General features: G+C 34.9%; 1 protein-coding gene across 4 annotated transcripts in view; it reads left to right on the forward strand.

The window, feature by feature from the left end:
- Window positions 1–17411, forward strand: part of LOC123559436 (uncharacterized) — a 53364-nt gene extending 35953 nt beyond the window's left edge. For all 4 annotated transcript variants that reach the window (XM_045351259.2, XM_045351258.2, XM_053552681.1 and 1 more), the window contains one exon: window positions 1316–17411. In XM_045351259.2, the coding sequence (XP_045207194.2) occupies window positions 1347–5396 (4050 nt within the window). In that variant the 5' untranslated portion in view covers window positions 1316–1346 and the 3' untranslated portion in view covers window positions 5397–17411. The remainder of the gene's footprint in view (window positions 1–1315) is intronic.
- The last annotated feature ends 2551 nt before the right edge of the window (window positions 17412–19962 follow it).

Raw genomic sequence — 19962 nt, forward strand, 5'->3', positions numbered from 1 at the left:
ATGACAGTGCGCGTTAATTCAGATTGGAAGAGAGGAAAAAGGGATGTGTCATTATTAGAGAGAAAAAGGAGTTTAAGGAGTAGTGAATGTTCGTAGTGAAGTTTACTAGGTTTTAGAAATGTGGACGTATGAAATATTGTTTGAAATTAGGAACTCAGATATTAAATCCATTAAAGGCTCATAATGCCTTTGCTTAAAATGGGGCTGCCACATTTTCCGTTATGAACATTAAATACATTAATTTCTTGTTAAATCCTATTTCTGATAATTAAAAGTAGTGCTTTTCTAACCATGTAAGTAAGCATAACTTCTATTTGGAAAGCTGTTTCATCTGTTTTTAAGATGAAAATTTAAAGCATTGTGGACCTTTAAAGTAAAAATCAATCCTGTAATGGGCTGGTATGAAACTATGTTTTTAACACAGAATTCTCAAATAAAAGGCAAGCTGTTGGCACATCTGCTCCATATACAAGATACAACTGAACACCCAACTGTGAGTCATAAACATAGTTATAAAGATTATGTATCAGATCAATCTATCTAATAGTGCAGCCAAGAGGCAGCTTTGTACCATACTTTTCTTGTCGTTAAAAGTGCTTACAAGTGGGTGAAGTTGATTGTCCTGATGTGACTGTACCTGAAATATGTATCCAAATTTTTCTTTAAAAATTGTATAGGGGTAGGGATTTAACTTATTGTTTCAGAAAGTTAAAAGTATTGGGCAGCATGAAAAATAGGGGGCAGAAGGGGATAATAATTAAGCATATGTATAATTATAGGTTATTAGATTTGTATTGAGAAATATGCATGAGGTCTGCAGCGTAAATATTGCGCTACTAGGAGCACAGTATTATTCCCCAATAGAACGAGTGCATATTTCTCAATGCAAATCTAATAGTCTTTTTTTTACATACGCATCTACACTTAAAATCATTATATAAATGATTCAAATTAGTTATTACACCTGAGTGAAATTGAAAGTACCGTCATTAAAGAACTTTTAAACGCAATGGCATACATGAAACTGACGTCACAAATGTAGTCACACACCCCGTATGAAATTCTAATGTCAATGTAGAAAAATATTGACGTTTCAGATTCCATTGAAACTAAACAGATTTTTTAAATGAGTATATAATAATCTGTTTATATATCTCTAAATTGTAGTTGTGGATAAGCGGCTGCTCAATAATATGTAAACTAAACAAGGACTGTTACCGATTTGTCATCTTTGAGAAACAGTTCATATTATCTTAAAGCTTTGTTGACTGTTCCAAAACCGTATATAAATGTTTTTATTCTTTTCTATTTTCAGGGTTTTAAATAAAGTGGTTTTGATGCTTTAGATGGGTCAGATAAACTCAGTCCAGGATGCGGAGAATGGTCCACAAAATGGACAGATGTCTCAGACTGAAAGAGAAGAAAACGAGATTGAAAGAGAACTGCAAAGAGAGGCTAATTCAGAACAAGTTCGCTGCGTAAAGACCAGGATTGATATGTTAATTGAAGATTGCTTGAACACGAAAGATGCATCTTCTGAAGTTGAATCTGAACGATGCAGAAACAAAGATGTTTTGAATATTAATCATATGCTAAGTAAGCCTGGAAATGTGAAGAGAAAAGAAAATAATAGCAAAAGTGAAAAAGTCAGTGAAACTGAAACAACTGAAAAAGTAGAAGGAAAAAATGAAAATCCTGACACACAAAAGAGTGATAAGAATGAAAATGCTGATGGCAGTATGAAACAGGGTGAGAAACAGGAGCAAGTTGAAGATAAAAATGTTGCTAAAAAGGAAGAAATTAAACTGTCTGATATTATAACAGATATGGTAAATACAGAACTTTCCGAAAAACAACTGAAAAATATTCAACAAAGAACAATCACTACATTTAACACATTCATTGACAAAGTACTAGATAGCTCTCTCAATCAAGAAAATAACGAAGAAAAACCTAAACCTACAAACATTCTGAAACTGTGTAGTGAATCTATGATTCCAGAGAAAGGAAGAAAAAGTGAAGATAGTTCCAACGATAGTGACAGAAATGAAAAGCCAGAATGTGATCGAGATGTAGTTAAGCCTGGACAAGAAAAGAAAATAACTTTAAAAGATCATATTGAGAGATTTTTAGAAATGAGTTTTAGAGATGACAACACAAAAGAAGAGAATAAAAGTAAAAAGAATTCAAATGTACAAGAGAATTTCAATGCACAGGGTCTTGTGAACAGTATGATTACACAGGGACTACAAATAAACCGTCTGCTTACTACAAAAGAACAACAACACCTTTTAAATCAGAAGACTCAGAAAGAATTAGAAATGCAAAAAAAGCAGATGAAATATCCCGAACAGAACTTAAGACCAAAAAGTCATGAAACATATGGACAAAAAAGCCCAAATTCAAATAATGCGCATGACAAAACTGAAGTAAGGTTTAACCATGCAGTTACAGGTCATCAGATGGTAGACGCACAGTTTAGGGACCATTATTTTAGTCAAGCAAAATATGAATCTGTTAACAGAAATTCGCAGATACCCACTGGATACATCAGAAGGGACGAAATGTTTGAAAAAAATCGAGAATTGCAGGCTAAAATGAAAGTTAACGCAAGTTCTAAACACGAAATGGGCGTACCAAATAACATGAGAACATCAGAGCATTCCTCAGCATTTCATCCACCACATCATTTACAGGTCTCAAATAGTGCTTACTACAACCCTGCTTATATGCCAAGGATGCAAATGAGCCCAGGCCAGTTAAGAGACATGAAAAACCCAATGAGAGGGGAAACTAAGCAAGTAGTTCATGTTCGAGATTGTGTTTGTGCAATGTGCGTATCGCAGTCACATTCAAGACATGGAAAGATTGATCCTGCTGGTTTAGACCATCACCAAGGTAAGCGATCGCCAAATGTTCCGCACCAGCTCCTGGCTAGCAGTATGGCAGCACAAGTTGTTCCTGGACATGTGCGGGAAGTTCCAGCAATGATGAGGCCTTCACATTCAGAGCTTCCTCCAGGAATGGTTGCGTACCAGGGTATGCATAAGTTGTTACCCCACCATCCCCCTATTACCTCCTCAAAGGTGTACAGCGGTGGTCAGATGATGGTACCCAGTGAAGTGACTGCTCAAGGCATGGTTCCCAATAGGCAACCAAACATGCCTGAAAATCCACACTTTTTAGCGCACTATCCACATCGTAGAGGAGACGAATTCTCACAAAATTCTGCTAATAATGAACGATTGGCTATTCGATCAGGGAAGCAAAGTCCATATCATGCAAGACCTTCATCGCATCCACCTCATGAACACAACAGTCCTCATTATGCCAGACCTGGCTCAGGGCATCCTGTTTATGAATCGGATTACTCAAGAAATACAGATTCTTCATCCTGTGCTTCAGATTGTTCAAATGAAGCTCCACTTGATTTGACTGTGAAAAAATCCAAACTGGAACCAGTCCGTAGCAGATCTTCAAGTAATGCTTCCGCGGATAGAAGAATAAATCCATCAAATTCATTTATTAAGCATTTAGAAAGTAGTGTGGATAAATACTGGCAGGAATTGAATTCTCCCCCTTCTTCACCAGTGAATACAAAACAACCAGCGTTTATGAACAGAGCTCAGAATACTCCTAACGATGGAAGGAATGTGCCTCATGGGTATCCACAACAGAGTCCAAATAGCTCTTCTCCTTCAGGACTGCTGAGCATGATACAAAATCGACCACTTCCATCTCCTCACTATTCTGGTGGAATTACTGTTGGACAGCCATTGGTTGATATGAAACCTCCTCCAGCTGCACAAAAACAAAATGAGTACAGTCCACAGACTGGGACTCAGATGGTAAATAAACAAGCTCAACAACAACCTCCATTTCAAGGGAACCAGTCCAACTTCGATTTGAATTCCAAGAGGTCAGCAAATAATGTTTCTAAACATGAACCCATACAAAATATTATCGGAAATCATGACCCAAATGATATTCTTTATTTGATATGTAGATTGTGTACTCAAACCTACGGCAGTCCGTATGGTTTCAGGAAACATTTTAGAAATCAACATGGATTTGAACCAAGAGCGGAACATACCATAGTTCAAACAATTTCAGCTACGAAGTCAGCGTTACATCTTCCACAACCACAGCTGATGCAAGGTATAGCAGATATTCGCGATTCTCATTTCATGCGTAAGAGCATTTCTCCGGAAAGTGAATTGATCAATCAGAAACATGTACCTAATACATATCTAGGCCGTAAAAGCAGTTCCGAGTCCCCAGTAGACTCGAAGAGTTGCACAGGTAGTGAAGGAGACAAAAGTGAACTTGACAATACAGAAACAAAGTGTTTGGAGTGTCCCGAATGCGGTAAAACATTCCAGTTAAATGATTTTGGTTCATATAAACGTCACTGTCGACAGCACGGGAATATTAGAATGAATGGACCATTTACGTGCACAGACTGTCATTTGCCATTTCCTGATCAGAAATCATTACGCGAACATTATAAAGTTCATGTGAAAGACAGTGCTGTAGTAGTCAGCCAAGAACAGAAAACTGAAGGAACTGCTCAGAAACTTGAATCTCATCAAACATTTTACGTGTGCGTAAAATGTGATCAGCAATATGACAATGTAGATATCTACAAGAACCATTTAACTAGTCATGAAACTGAATCAAAAACAGATGCAGACTTACAGTCTGTAACAAACAAACAAACGACGGTTTCTGTGAAATCGGAAAATGAAATGGTGACTGATATTGTTAGCAGTAAGACTGTAGTTAAACAGGCAGCTGAATCAAATACATCACTCGCCTGCCCCGACAGCAGTTGGGACAATGTTGCTAAAGTCGTTGCAACTTCAGATAAACCAGAAGTCAATCTTGAAATAAGTGAATCGACCAATTCCAATATGAGTAATTCTAGTGAAAAATCAAATAGTAACAAGGAAGAAAATAAAGATAATTCACAGGTGATTCTAACTCCACAAAAAAGTGTTGAATCTGGTTCAGAGAACGAGAAAAAAGGTGAAGAAAATGAGTTTATTTACAAGCATAAGAAGTTTTTTCATCACCGAAAGAGAGCAAGTTCTTCACAGTCACTTTCAAATGATGCGACTGATGTGAAGCAGGCCAAGATAAGTCCTGATGTGCCTGCGTCAGTAACATTGGCAGTAGATAACGTTACAGCATCAAGCTCAACTTCAGCCATCGTAACTCCATCGTGTGACTCAACAGGATCCTCGGACACTAAAGTTGAGGAAACTGTTGATACAAACAAAGGTTTCAGTACAAAAACTGCAGAAAAAGCTCCAGAGAAACCAGCTAAGACTGAGGCCAGGCACAGTCTTCCATTTGTTTGGGATCGTACAACGAGGAGCCAAAAGAAGTTGTAAAAATATTTCTTATACTGTAAAACACTTCTTATTTGGGAGAATATTACATTCAGGTATATAGTGATAATTTCATCTGTAAAGTTCATTCAGGTACATATATCTGCATGTAAAAGTAGATGTAAAAACAGAAATATATTTTGTCAAATTTAGAAATGAAAGATTATCTTGTTACAATGTGAAAGACATCAGAAATTCAAATTTAGTGATAAAGAAACTGCCAAAAATCAGCTTGAACAGATTTTTAGTTTTTTTCAGTATTTTTCTTTAGAATTTAAGCCAATACTCCTGTAGATGTATCGTTGTAACCTGTATATCTTACTTGTTAAGGGTAAAGGCCATCTTTCTTTACTGAATATTTGATGCAGTACTTTTTGTCTCTCTTCAGCATAGTGTTAGTTTAATATGAAAGCAACAAGCTGTAGTAGGGATTCTAAGCTTCACTATTTGAAGAATTATTAAGTGAGAGCTGTTCTACTCACTGAGACATTGGTGTCACACCTTGGTTAAAGTTTAGTGTGCAAGGTCATATGTAAGTTATCATTGTGTGTATTGGATTAAAATTCCACACAAGGCTTTCCTAGACATTAAACCACCTAAAATAACCATGTTAGATAACTCTTATTTGAATTTTGATACAAAGAGTAGCTCCTCCTTGACTTAGAAAATTTGGTTAAAGTTTAGCATGCATCTAACTGTCAAGCTGTATCTAGGTAACAACTGTGATTACTGTGACATCATTAATATTCGTGGGGGACTAATTTTCGTGGATTTCGTGGTTGAGTCAATCCACGAAATTTAATCCCAATGAACAAGTAAAATTCCCATTCATTTTATGTTCAAAAGTTGAAATCCACGAATGCATATCCCCACGAAATTATCGTTTTGAGCAAAACCACGAAATTTTATGCCCATGAAGTTAAATGATTTTACAGTATGTATAGGACCATGCTGACCATTCATCAGACATACTGAAATATCCAATTTAGATAACTCTTGATGGAAATTATGGAAATTAAGGTTCTGTCTTGACTTACTATTTAAAGTATTGCTTGCAACTTTCATACTGTACTGCAGTAACAACTGCATATGTTTGATTTAAACTTCACTCAAGACATCCTTCTCATCCAGTGTACATTCATAACCAAGTTAGAGAACTTGTTGTCAAAATTAATGCAAATAATGGCCCTCATTTGACTTTGAAAATTTGGTTAAAGTTTTGCATGCAAGTTTTACTAAGATGGCCCCTTTTCAACTTAAAAATTGTCGAATAGCCAGCAAAGCGCTGTCTTGTGGACAGCTCTTGTTTCTTGCTAGATGTAAAAAAGTTAAGAATATGGGAAAAAGTGTGAATTAAGTTTGTTGTTAATTTCTTTTATATATTCATATTAGTTATTTTTTATCAGTGAAGGGCTGAATAATTAGTGATATATGTTATTTCTGTTTAATTTGTTTATTTTTGGTGAAAGATTGTTTTCAGTTTTCTTAACCCTTACCACGCTAAATTTCTATAATGAACTGGTCCATCTTTCAATCTGGACAGTACCATTACCTGTTAAAAAGCATGATAAGGGTTAGGTTATTTTAGAAAATGAATGTTGTATTTAAGATAAACATGTCAATCAGATCGGCATTTAGTATTAATGTCTTACGTCACTTTATCCTAGTTTAACAACATTATAAAGTTACCCTTACATATATAATGAAATGGGTAAAGAAAAATATATATGACAAATAGTAACTTGAAACGTGTCATTAAGTCTGTACAAGTAGGGTATATTGAATCGAATTACTGATGCATTGCCGTTTTTACAAATATTTTTTTATTGAAGGCTTAATCTTTTTGCGTAACACAGAACCATAAACTATCAAGTGCAGCCATGCAAAATTTAGTACACTAGTGTACTAACACATTAGTTTATGATAAATACGTGAAGAGAAGCAACAAGAAAATGTATTGTCCTACATCTTTACCTCGCAAGGACGTTCACATTTGGTTTTATTTGAAGGTATATAACCTCATGTAGTCGATCATAATTCCACTTGTCACCTGGTGAACAAGTAGACCATTATTTACCTGAAGCTATTAAAGCAACCATCCCAGATATGAACTGAAAAATAAAATTCAATGGGAAAGAAAGTTTATATAGACACAGATTTAGCTGGGTTTTTTTTTTTCCTGGAATTAATGAGTTTGAATCCTGTTTTGGTCATGTATGACACCGGTGCTGGTTAGCCCAGAAAGTGGACAAGAATGATTCAAAAAAGTTTCAGACACCGTTCACCTTTGTGCTAGTTTAAATTGATTTAGATTAAATTGTAAATGCTTTTTTTTTAATACACTTGTAGAAGATAAGCGGGGAAAACAAGTATTCAAGGACATCATTCTCTTCAAGGATCAGTTTTTGTATATTTTAACAAGAACACAAAAAAACAAATCTTATTTCCCCAATTTCCGCTCTGCAGAAAATAATTGTCATAGATAGCACGTAATATTGGAATTCAAAATTAAACATGGCTTCCTGTGACGCAAATGCCTGCAAGAGATTACAAAGATTTGGATTTTTGCTAAAATTTTAAGTAATTTAATTACATAAAATATATCGCATCTCTGTGCAAAATTGCTGATTATTTTGATAAGTACTGAGAAATCAAATGGATTTTTTTTATGATAAAATTTTTGATATATATAGGATTGGAATTTGTTTGCCTGGTAGCGTATTCACACCATACTGGTAAAGCCAGGTTTTGAGACATATAGCACTTTTTGTAAACAACAAAATCTCTCTGTCAGTACCGTATTTTACGAATATGGACATTAAGCAAATGTGGTGAAATTAAATCCCCCACAAATTTTGTTTGATTTTACAGCGTCCTTTTAGATTCATTTAAGCTCTATTTTTAGGACAACTTGAAGCTACTAATGGACCATCCTTCCAGGAAAAAAAGCTTAATTGGTGTTTTTCCAAAGAGACAAACCTTTAAAAACATCTTAGATTGTGTATTACAGTACATACTTAGTTACATCCTTGATTAAAGTTGATGTTTCTTTGAAAAGACACAAGTTTGAAGTATTTTTGTTTTTGTACTATAGTACCTGTTTACTGTAAACAGCATGGAGACGGATATTTCAGAAGTTAATAGTTTGAAAATCAATTGTTAATCGTTTCAACGATGAATGAATAAATACTTAGAAGTGGAATTCCACAAATTGACACCAATTTATTGTAAATCAAGTACATGATTTGTAGACATAGCATGTTATAACATGTGTTGAAAAATAAATTCATATAGATATATATAATATAGTGTTATACCAGATCAGGTTTCTTAGTATTAACACAGAGAAAAAGTTGCACAAGGCCAACCTAATGAAGTGTCTAGAAATTGTCATTTGTTTTTTCCAGTTGATAAGAATTATTTTTTCATTCAATTTTGTCTTAAAAGAGGAGTTGTATACTGTTATGTTGACTTTGAGATTTCCCAATTTTGGGGTCAATCTTGGTTAAGTATTTTCTTTGATACATTTAAGATAGATAACAGTTTTGTTGTGGAGGTACATGTGTAGGCTATACACACTTGCCCCACACTGCTCGGGGGTTTGAAAACTTACTTGGGCCCTACAATACTTTAATATAAGGAAGCCATCCAGCTAGCTTACAGAAGGTCACTGGTTCTTCACAGATGCCTGCCTGTGTCAAGAGGGGCACCTGGGGTCGTATTCAACTATGAAAAGCAGTGAAGTCCTAAACTGACCTAAACTTTTGTTAGTGAGACTTAAAGCCCAGTAAAATAATTAAACAAATGTAAGCCTAATGGCTATAATATACAGTGCACCTGCATGTTTGCTCTGGGGATGTAAATTTGTCAAGAATATTTTGTCTTTTGAGAAAGTAATACTATGTAGATGTATATTTGGCAGAGGTTTGCAGCAACAGTGCACTAGGGTATATCTTGATTTGGGACAGTTGACGAGAGAACTCGTCACAGTTTCATTGGCATGTCTGACTGGGTTAATATTGGCTTAGGATTGAGCGAAATAACCCTAGACTGGTTAGTGTGCTCATAAAGTTTGAACTAATCATTCATACTTGTTACAAACTAAATTACTTCATGTGTTATTTAGGTTTGATAAATTGATTTTCTACAGACATATGCATGTTTTAACTTGCTTCTGCACTTGGTGATTCTTTTGTTTGTTGGTTAGTTGCACCTGAAAATGAGTGATGCTTTTACGTAACATCCTGATAAAAAGGAGCATAATTGAAGTCTACTTACCCAAAATATTGCGTGGTTACAGTTCATGTAGGACAAAAAGATTAACCAGTTACAAAATGCACTGACAATTACATACTTGAGCCGCGCCATGAGAAAACCAACATAGTGGCTTTGCGACCAGCATGGATCCAGACCAGCCTGCGCATCCGCGCAGTCTGGTCAGGTTCCATGCTGTTCGCTAACAGTTTCTCTAATTCCAATAGACTTTGAAAGCGAACAGCATGGATCCTGGCCAGACTGCGCGGATGCGCAGGCTGGTCTGGATCCATGCTGGTCGCAAAGCCACTATGTTGGTTTTCTCATGGCACGGCTCCCTTAATCTCGATATAGATTGCCAAGCTGATATTTTATGTACTGCTCAATTCATTTTGTGTTCTTTTATCCTTGATATTTTTGCTTATAGAAATGATGTACATTTAAATTCTGTGGGTAATGATATGCTGTTAACTGTACAGTTGAACTTGTATATAAAGACCATATATTGGGATATTGGGAAAAAACAGCCTTTAATCACAGGTGAAAATACTGTCAACCTGTATAAAGCAGCCAGTCAAGAGAGCAACATGATCTGACTGTTTAAGCTTAGGCAGGTGACTTCTTAAGACATTGAAATCAGAACAAAAAAAATTCATTTGGGAAGTCTTAATACAGGTGGCCATAAAGGCGGGCTCAGCTGTATACTGCAGATTTAACGAATGAAAGTAATTAAGAACCCAGATGGTATCTGTTCAAAGGAGGTCTTTGATACAGGTTTGACTGTAGTTGGGGGATTAAATTTGTGTCTAAAGAGGTCTTTACTTTGTAAACTGAGATTATTATTTCTTTCACCTTATATATGGTTATTAAACATACATAAAATGTTGCGAAACAATTCACCTTTGTGAAAAATACTTTATTATAATATTAGGTTATAGATTTTCTGCACACATGTTACTGATTTCATGTCTGATTACGAGGACAAAGGGTTCATTTGTATTCAAGGCATTAAATGTTTAATGATCATAGGGCTTATTCACATGCGCTAATAAACTTACACACAAGTGTTGCATTGCACAGCAAATACAGTGAAAAATTTCATGATCAGAGGTGAATTACCTTTTTAATGTATCATGCAGTTAAAGATAGTGTAAAGTTACATTATGAAAAGAAAAAACAAAATTTTGGCCAGACAACCCATGTTTTGAGCTACGAAGCTATCAAATTTTTTGTCCTTTGGTACATTAACCGAATTTCATATAGGGAAGAAGATTTGCCATGTTTTATCCTAGTGAACATGTAAATCAGGTTTATTTAAGTCTTGTTGTGTAGTAAGTACGTGAGGACATTCAAGAAGTTAATGTCACGGGAGAGCACTTAAATTTACATATCTGTCGAGCCGTGACACAAGGTCGTGACATATTTTTATGTAGTACATTTACACTCATGTGGATGACTTAAGAAGATAATAAGGACAAACTAAACATTGTATAAATCTAAATTTAGAGTGCAGTATAAAATTACATAAACAGACTGCGATACGTATCGTGTATTATATCTTACGAGGGCAATGAAGATTTTATTTCTCTGAGCGCAAAAAAAGGTTATAATGTCAGTGTTTTGTGCAATTTGAATGCCTGAAAAATTTATCTTAGTCCTGAAATTGTAAAAATGTCCTTCACAAAACCTTTTTTGTGTCATTGCGAAGTACTCACAGCCAAGTTTATGTTGTTTGTTTTTAGAACTTTAAAAGGCTTTTTCATTTGTTAGTGATTTAACATGTGAACCATTGAATACATAGGCAATATTTTTTCATGAAGCACATGACTTGTGTAATTGGTAAAATCTATATTGTTTAATTGTTGCAGTAAGCATTAGATGCGAAATAGAAGAGCTGAGACGTAAAAAATATTCATGTTAAGGTTGACATAAACATTTTGAATATGTTCATGTGATGAAAATTTGATATAAAATGTATAACTATTGACATGGAGAAAAAGACAATAGGTCTTACTTCAAGGTTTATGTCAATACTTTTTTTAAAATGTTTAAAACTGTGAAAACAAATTGTATGTTAGTTTTTGTGAAAAACAAGGAGTTGAAGGGGTCCAGATATTTTAAGGCAATTTTTGTTGTGTTGAAGAATAAAAACCAACATGACCTGTATAAAATAGAGTTGTATGGAATACAAACCAGGATTTGGGCTGTACAGGAAGAGATCAGTTTTACTTGTTTTCAGTCATGCTTTCGAATTCTCTTCACAGTTTGAGAGTTGTGATAACTTTATTTTAATCTTGAGGCATTCCCTTTTAAAGCAACTCGCCCTACTTGTATCTTGAGGCAGTCACCTTAAAACCAACTCCAAATTTCAGACATCTTTACTATGATCTTTGGGGCAATCCCCTTTAAAGCAACTACAAGATTCTGGCTGACAGTCATTGTTGTTGTAAGCATAATAAAGATTGATATGGGTGTGCTGAGCATTATTTTAATGATATTTATTGAAACTCCAATCCCACTCTGTCAGTTTGACCAAAGTAGACAACCTCCCCACCTCCTCACCTATCCCCCATTTAAAAAACCTTAAAAACATATATATATATATATATATATAACCCATACTTCAAACATTGGTACTATATTCATAGAGTATGTTTACCTTGTTGTAACTTTGCCTTACTTATTGATCAGTCTCACAACATCTGTCACAGTTTTCACTCCAGGGACTTAGCAGAATGATATATGTGTTAATTGATAAATCATGTTGTGTTGACTCACGTTAGTTGACCAACTTCTTTTTTCTCAAAAAGAGTATGTGTTTTTTATATGCCTAAAAGTGCACAGGCAGTCCATATGCTAGCAAGTTTGTTTCGAGCTCAGTAACTTTAGAATGCTTTGTCCTAAGATCATCAAACTTGGTAGGCACATTGCCCTTGAGCATTGCATTACTGCGATAGATTTGGTGATCAGGGGGTTAAAAGGAACTGTAAGTACTTTGTATCTGAATAAAGACTGCCTCCTTTTTAGACCACTTTTTAAAGGGGGATACTTCAAGACAAAATTTTCAAAACATCTGCATCATACTTGTTTCAGTTTGATATTTTTATAAGATAATGTTGTACAGTACAGTGAAATTTTCTATTCTGCTGGACTTTTCTACTGACTTATGTAATTGGGAGTTTTTGGGGTTTTTTTTTTCAACAGATTTGTATACTATGCTATTGTTTTTTGCTTTTACTGATATTTCTTTGACCGCAACAAATTCCCTGTTTTTTTAGCTCACCTGAGCAATGCTGAGTTATTGTGATCGCTCGATGTCTGTCGTCTGTCAACATTTAGCCCGTGTATGCGATAGAGGCTGTATTTTTCAACTGATCTTCATGAAATTTTGTCAGAATGATTACCTTGGTGGAATCTAGGACAAATTTGAAAATGGGTCATCTGGGGTCACAAACTAGGTCACTAGGTCAAATCAAAGAAAAACCTTGTGTATGCGAAAGAGGCTGTATTTTTCAAATGAGCTTCATGAATTTTTGTCAGAATGATAACCTTGATGAAATCAAGGATAAATTTGAAAATGGGTTATCCGGAGTCAAAAACTAGGTCAAATCAAAGAAAAACCTTGTGTATGTGATAGAGGCTGTATTTTTCAACTGATCTTCATGAAATTTTGTCAGAATGATAACCTTGATGAAATCTAGGCCAAGTTTGAAAATGGGTTATCTGGGGTCAAAAACTAGGTCACTAGGTAAAATAAAATAAAAACCTTGTGTATGTGATAGAGGCTATATTTTTCGATTGATCTTCATGATTTTTGGTTAGAATGATTGCCTTGATAAAATCTAGGACAAGTTAGAATATGGGTCATCTGGGGTCAAAAACTAGGTCACTAGGTCAAATCAAAGAAAAACCTTGTGGATGCAATAGGGGCTGCATTTTACACCAGATCTTCATGAAATTTCATCAGAATGTTTGTCTGGATGATATCTAGGTCAAGTTTGAATATAGGTCATCTAGGGTCAAAGACTAGGTCAATCAGTCAAATTAAAGAAAAACCTTGTGTATGCAATAGGGGCTGATTTTACACTGGATATTCATAAAATTTAGTCAAAATGATTGCCTTGATGCAATCTAGGTCAAGTTACAATATGGGTCATCTGTGGTCAAAAACTAGGTCATTAGGTCAAATCAAAGAAAAACCTTGTGTATGCTATAGAGACTGTATTTTTCAACTGATCTTCATGAAATTTGGTCAGAATGATAGCCTTGATAAAATTAAGGTCAAGAATGAATATGGGTCATCCGGGGTCAAAAACTAGGTCGCTAGGACAAATCAAAGAAAAACGTTTTGTATGTGATAGAGGCTGTATTTTTCAATTGAGGTTCATGGAATTTGGTCAGAATGATTGCCTTGATCAAATCTAGGTCATGTTTGAATGTAGGTCATCTTGGCTCAAAAACTAGGTCACTAGGTCAAATTGAAGAAAATACTTGTTTATACTTAAGAGACCATATTTTTGGTCCAATCTTAATGAAAATTGGTCAGAATATTTGTTTCCATGAAATCACTAGGTCAAACATGTTTACACTGTTATGGTGTGTTTCACAGGTGAGCGACCTAGGGCCATATTGGCCCTCTTGTTTATATTTTTATTTGCAATATATGACAAAAGTACTTTTCATTTTGAAATATGTCAGAGTGAAATCACTAGGTCAAACATGTTTACACTGTTATGGTGTGTTTCACAGGTGAGCGACCTAGGGCCATATTGGCCCTCTTGTTTATATTTTTATTTGCAATATATGACAAAAGTACTTTCCATTTTGAAATATGTCAGAGTGATAGGGGAAGTAATTTTAGTTGACTTGTTAAACAAGTGTTGGTAGAGTTACATTTCCTGTTAATACAAGAATGTAGAGGGGTTTTGGGGGTGGGGGTTGTTGCTATTTTTGGGGGGGTTTTTTTTCAAACTTACTCATAGTTTGGCATTAGTTGCTGCGCCACATGGGCATTTTATATAAAGCGAAAACAGAGAGGTTGATGGATGTATGCGTTCACTTAAAGTAACAGTAATTATTGTCCAGTGAATAAATCAAATGGCAAACTATAAATAATATTGCATGTTTTTGAACTGCAAAATTAGGTTTTACACATGTTATATGAATGTGTGCAGCTAAAATTTGTTTTAATTGCAATGTTATGAAATTGCATTACCATACAAGTACGAAATCACCAACTTTCTTATGATATTAGTTGCTTTAGTGAAATCCTTGAAAATGTAAAATGGCTTTTTTTAAACTTGTCTTATTTTCATGTTTCAAGCCTGGCTTATCTGAATTTTGCTTTTGTACAAAACTATTTGAAGTTTATTCTTTTAATTGAAATTTATAGTTACAAGGTACCGTATTCATCAATATATATTAAAATTAGCACTTAAAATTGTTTTACATGATTATATTATAATATCGAGGGAGGCCTAATGAAAGAACAAATCAATCATGAAATTCAGTTTTGTCATATATTTTATTAGGAAGATATTACAATATATCACTGACTCCACCCAGCAGTCCGCACATGTTTTTGGATTACAATGTGCAGATAACTCTGCATGTAACCAGGGAATGGGAAAAAAGTCAGTTATATCTTTTGATCAGATCACCTCTGTAGAAAGTGCTCATGTATATACTATGTTTTAAACTGGTTGCCATAAACAGTTGAAACTTGATATCTGGAACTTGCTTATCTCAAAATTTCGACTAATTCAAAGACATTTTCTAGTCCAGTCCAGAAATCATATGCAAAATTTTTTATTGTAAGTCGAATTTCGGTTATCTTGAAGTAAAACACCTGATCACGTTGGAACTGGAGATACCGAGTTTCAACTGTATATGACATTGTATTCTCTTATTAACGCTATTAAAACACGTGCCTCCCATTTTACAATTTATTAGGTTTTTTTTGGGGGGTGGGGGGGGGGGGATTTCCAGTTTATTTAGGTCTTAAGTGAATACCAGCTCTTTGGTAGTGCTAAAATTTAAAAACAAATCTTCTTTATAAGTGACATTTATAGTTTATATTTAAGCCTTCTGTCGGCAAGTGAATCTCTGCCTTTGTGACCAGTGCTACTAATAATAAATGGTACTGCCCAAATTGAATGATGAACCAGTCCATTTTAGAAATTTAGCAGGGTGAAGGTTAAAGATGTAAAAAGAGCAACATCTTTTCTACCTTAATAAACACCCAATTGTACAAAATGTAATTCTCCCCGGTGGTGTTAGTAAGGGAATATATGGTAATTGAAATTTGTGAAGTTGTTTTTGATTTTGAATTTGTTAGTTATTGAATATCGTATATATTTTTGGTTACTTAAATGTTGAAGATCTTTAAAGTCAGAAAAAGAAAGTGATCTATTATTCACTATTGTTTTTATGTTTGAAAAAAAGTAATCTGCTGCATTAATTTTGCACTATTTTTCTCTTTTTTTGTAAAAAGAGTAGGAATATGGTTTCACCATGTATCATAATTTTCAAATGTCATGTTTAAATGGCACACAAGGCTTTACAGAATTTTATTTGCTAATTTCTGTCATTTCTATTACATATAGGAAGTATACAAACCTATACAAAATTTTATTTTGAAAAATTCTTCAAATGTGCTTATCATATCTATTATATATAGAAAATAGACAAAGCTGTACAAAATTTTATTTGCTAAAATCTTCAAAGATGTTTATGATCTTTATTATATACAGAAAGTACACAAATCTATACAATTCTGGTATCATAAAAGGTGTAAGTACTGATTTTAGATTTTTACAGACTTGCTAACATTTATTACTTTTGATATTTGTGAGGCAAATCTTGGATTATACCATGTTTTGACTTTTGTCAATAGTCTTTTATGGCATGAGAGGCCCAGCAAGGCTAGATCAGTTTATGTAACATGCTGAAATGTATATTGGGACACTTGGGTTTTAACATGTACTAAAGTTTGTAGAATAAGATACGGAGGGTGGGTAAACTTTGAGTTTAAGAATTTTGTATTAAATTATAATTCTATAAGGTGTAAAAGAAGTAATATGAATTTTTTTTCAAAATTAATCTGCAGTTTACAACTACTTATTACATATCTTACTATAAATATAGGACAAAATCTTGTAACCCAGGCCATATAACCGGACGCAGGCATTATAACTGGAAGCGGGCATTTTAACCGGTTATTGGCCAGCCAGGGATGAGTTACGTCATTTTTTATGTCATTTTACCTAGTTTTCAACACCATAAAAATTTGTTAACATCAATGTTTTATATGATTAACTGATTTAGGCAATCAAGTAGATCTAATTATTGTGTTGAGGTATATAACAAACAGTTCATTATACAGCAGTAATGTCCTTATGTGGTTTTTAAAATTCCTAAACCTGTATTAGCACTCGGGCTACGTCCTGGTGCAATACAAGTTTAGTCGTGCTAATAACCACTTCAGGCGCCATACAGTTTGCTTAAATCTGTTATTTAAGTTTAACAAAAGAGTAGTTTTTTGTTAAAAAAAGGCCGAGTGCATTACATAATTTGCTTAAATCTATTAGTATATCTGAAGTGTTCATTTTAAGTGCTGTTAAGTTAGCCACTGTGAAACATGCTAGCTTGACAGTGATATTTTGTAAATAAGAACTGTGATCTATTGTGATTTTGTTAAATGTTTGTGTTGATTTAAACTCCATGTAATGGACCAGAAAGGTTGGAAATACAAAACAAAAATGATATGCTGTCTCGTTTTAATTTGACACTCCTAGTTGTTAATGCATTCAAGAGCTTACAAAAATGGTAAGTTCCTTTGTTTGTTCGTTTTATCCTAGTATATTTGTTTTGTCTGTGCGTTAGTCGTGTTCACGTGCTATCGGTTGTGTGGTTTTGGAAGGCCTCCGTTTGTCTATTTGTGCATCCGTAAGAATTAGATTGCCTACAGCCCACATTAATAACCTAATTTAGTTCATGCTCGCACTCTACAATCCTTGTGGCAAGACCTGCAAACTGACCTTTGTATAAATGACCTTGACCTAAATATGACCTTCACCTTCAAAGTTAATAAACAACATTATTGGTCCTACAGACCACATAAATGTCCCAATTTTGTTCATACTCGCACTCAAACCTTGTGACTGACTTGTATATAGATGAACTTGACCTTATGATCTTCTCTTTAGACTTCGAAACCTCGAAAAAACAACATCTTTGATCATACACTGGTGGGGGGGGGGGGGGGGTGCGGGCATGATTTTGCATTTTGAAGATGCAGCGTGTTGGATATTTGTCCTTGTTTCTAAGTTGGTGAGCTATTGTGACCAGTCAGTGTGCGGTGTCCGTTGTCCAACATTTACATTGTTAACACTCTAGAGGCCACAGTTGTGATCCAATCTTTATGAAACTTGGTCAGAATGTTTGTCTTGATGATCTTTAGGTCAAGTTTGAAACTGGGTCATGTGGGCGAAACACTAGGTGAGTAGGCCAGATCAAAGGAAAATCTTGTTAACACTCTCTAGAGTAAACAGTTTAAGTTTGAACCTCATGAGAATTGGTCAGAAATTTTGTCTTGATGACCTTTGAGTCAAGTTTGTATCTGGGTCCTGTGGGGTCAAAAACTTTGTCACTGAAAAAACTTGTTAACACTCTAGAGGCCACATTTATGACCTTATCTTCATGAAACTTTGTCAGAATGTTGATGATCTTAGGCCAAGTTCGAAACTTGGTCATATGGGGTCAAAAACTAGGTCACTAGGTCAGATCAAAGGAATATCTTGTTAACACTCAAGAGATCACATTTTAAGTTTGGAACTCATGAGAATCCTTTAGGTCAAGTTAGAATCTGGGTCATGTGCGGTCAAAAATAGGTCACCCGGTCAAATCAAAGGAAAAGCTTGTTAACACTCTTGAGGCCATATTTATGACCCTGTCTTCATGAAACTTGGTCAGAATGTTTATCTTGATGATTCCGAGGCCAAGTTCGAAACTTGGTCATTTGTGGTCAAAAACTTGGTCATCTGGTGAAATCAAAGGAAAAACATGTATACACTTCAGAGACTCTATGCCCAGTTATTACTCAGGTGAGCGATCCAGGGTCATGACCCTCTTGTTTGTATTTAAAGTTTAAATGGGAAGTTTGCAATGTAGGGTTAAACAAGATGTTCATGCAGCTATTTGCAGGGGTACGTTATTCTGTACTCTGCAGAGGTTGGTGTCCCATGAATTTAGAAATTTTGTCAATTTATGATTGGAAATATTTGCCCCACCAAAAGCCCAATTTCCTGATTTTTAACACACCTGAGCACGAAGTGCTCAAGGTGAGATTTTGTGATCGCCCTGTGTCCGTCGTCAACAATTTGACTGTTAACACTCTAGAGGTCACAATTTTGACAAATTGACTAGGTCACCAGGTCAAATCAAAGGAAAAGCTTGTTAACAATCTAGAGGTCACAATTTTCGCCTAATCTTTATGAAACTTGGTCAGAATGTTACTCTCAATGAAATCTTAGACGAGTTTGATATTGGATCATCTGGGGTCAAAAACTAGGTCACCAGGTCAAATCTAAGGAAAAGCTTGTTAACACTCTAGAGGCCACATTTATGATATACCTTCAAGAAACTTGGTCAGAATGTTAATATTGATGATCTTTAGGTCAAGTTCGAATCTGGGTCACGTGGGGTCAAAAACTAGGTCATCAGGTCAAATCAAAGGAAAAGCTTGTTAACACTCTAGAGGCCACATTAATGACTGTATCTTCATAAAACTCAGTCAGAATGTTAATATTGATGATCTTCAGGTCAAGATCGAATCTGGGTGATGTGGGGTCAAAAACTAGGTCACCAGGTCAAATCAAAGGAAAAGCTAGTTAACACTAGAGGCCACATTTATGACCATATCTTAATGAAACTTGGTCAGAATGTTAATAGTCAAGTTTTAATCTGGGTCAGGTGGGGTCAAAAGCTAGGTCACCGGGTCAAATCAAAGGAAAAGCTACTTAACACTAGAGGCCACATTCATGGCCATATCTTAATGAAACTTGGTCAGTATGTTAATCTTTATGATCTTTAGGTCAGGTTTAAAGCTGGGTCAGGTGGGGTCAAAAACTAGGTCACCATGTCAAATCAAATGTAAAGCTTGTTAACACTCTTAGAGGCCATATTTATGATAATATCTCTATGAAACTTGGTGAGAATGTTAATCTTGATTATTTTTAGGTCAAGTTCAAATCTAGGTCAAGTGGAATCACAAACTAGGTCACCAGGTCAAATCAAAGGTAAATGTTGTTAACAT

The sequence above is a fragment of the Mercenaria mercenaria genome, chromosome 10 (assembly GCF_021730395.1).
Source record: "Mercenaria mercenaria strain notata chromosome 10, MADL_Memer_1, whole genome shotgun sequence".
In the NCBI taxonomy this organism is placed as follows: domain Eukaryota; kingdom Metazoa; phylum Mollusca; class Bivalvia; order Venerida; family Veneridae; genus Mercenaria; species Mercenaria mercenaria.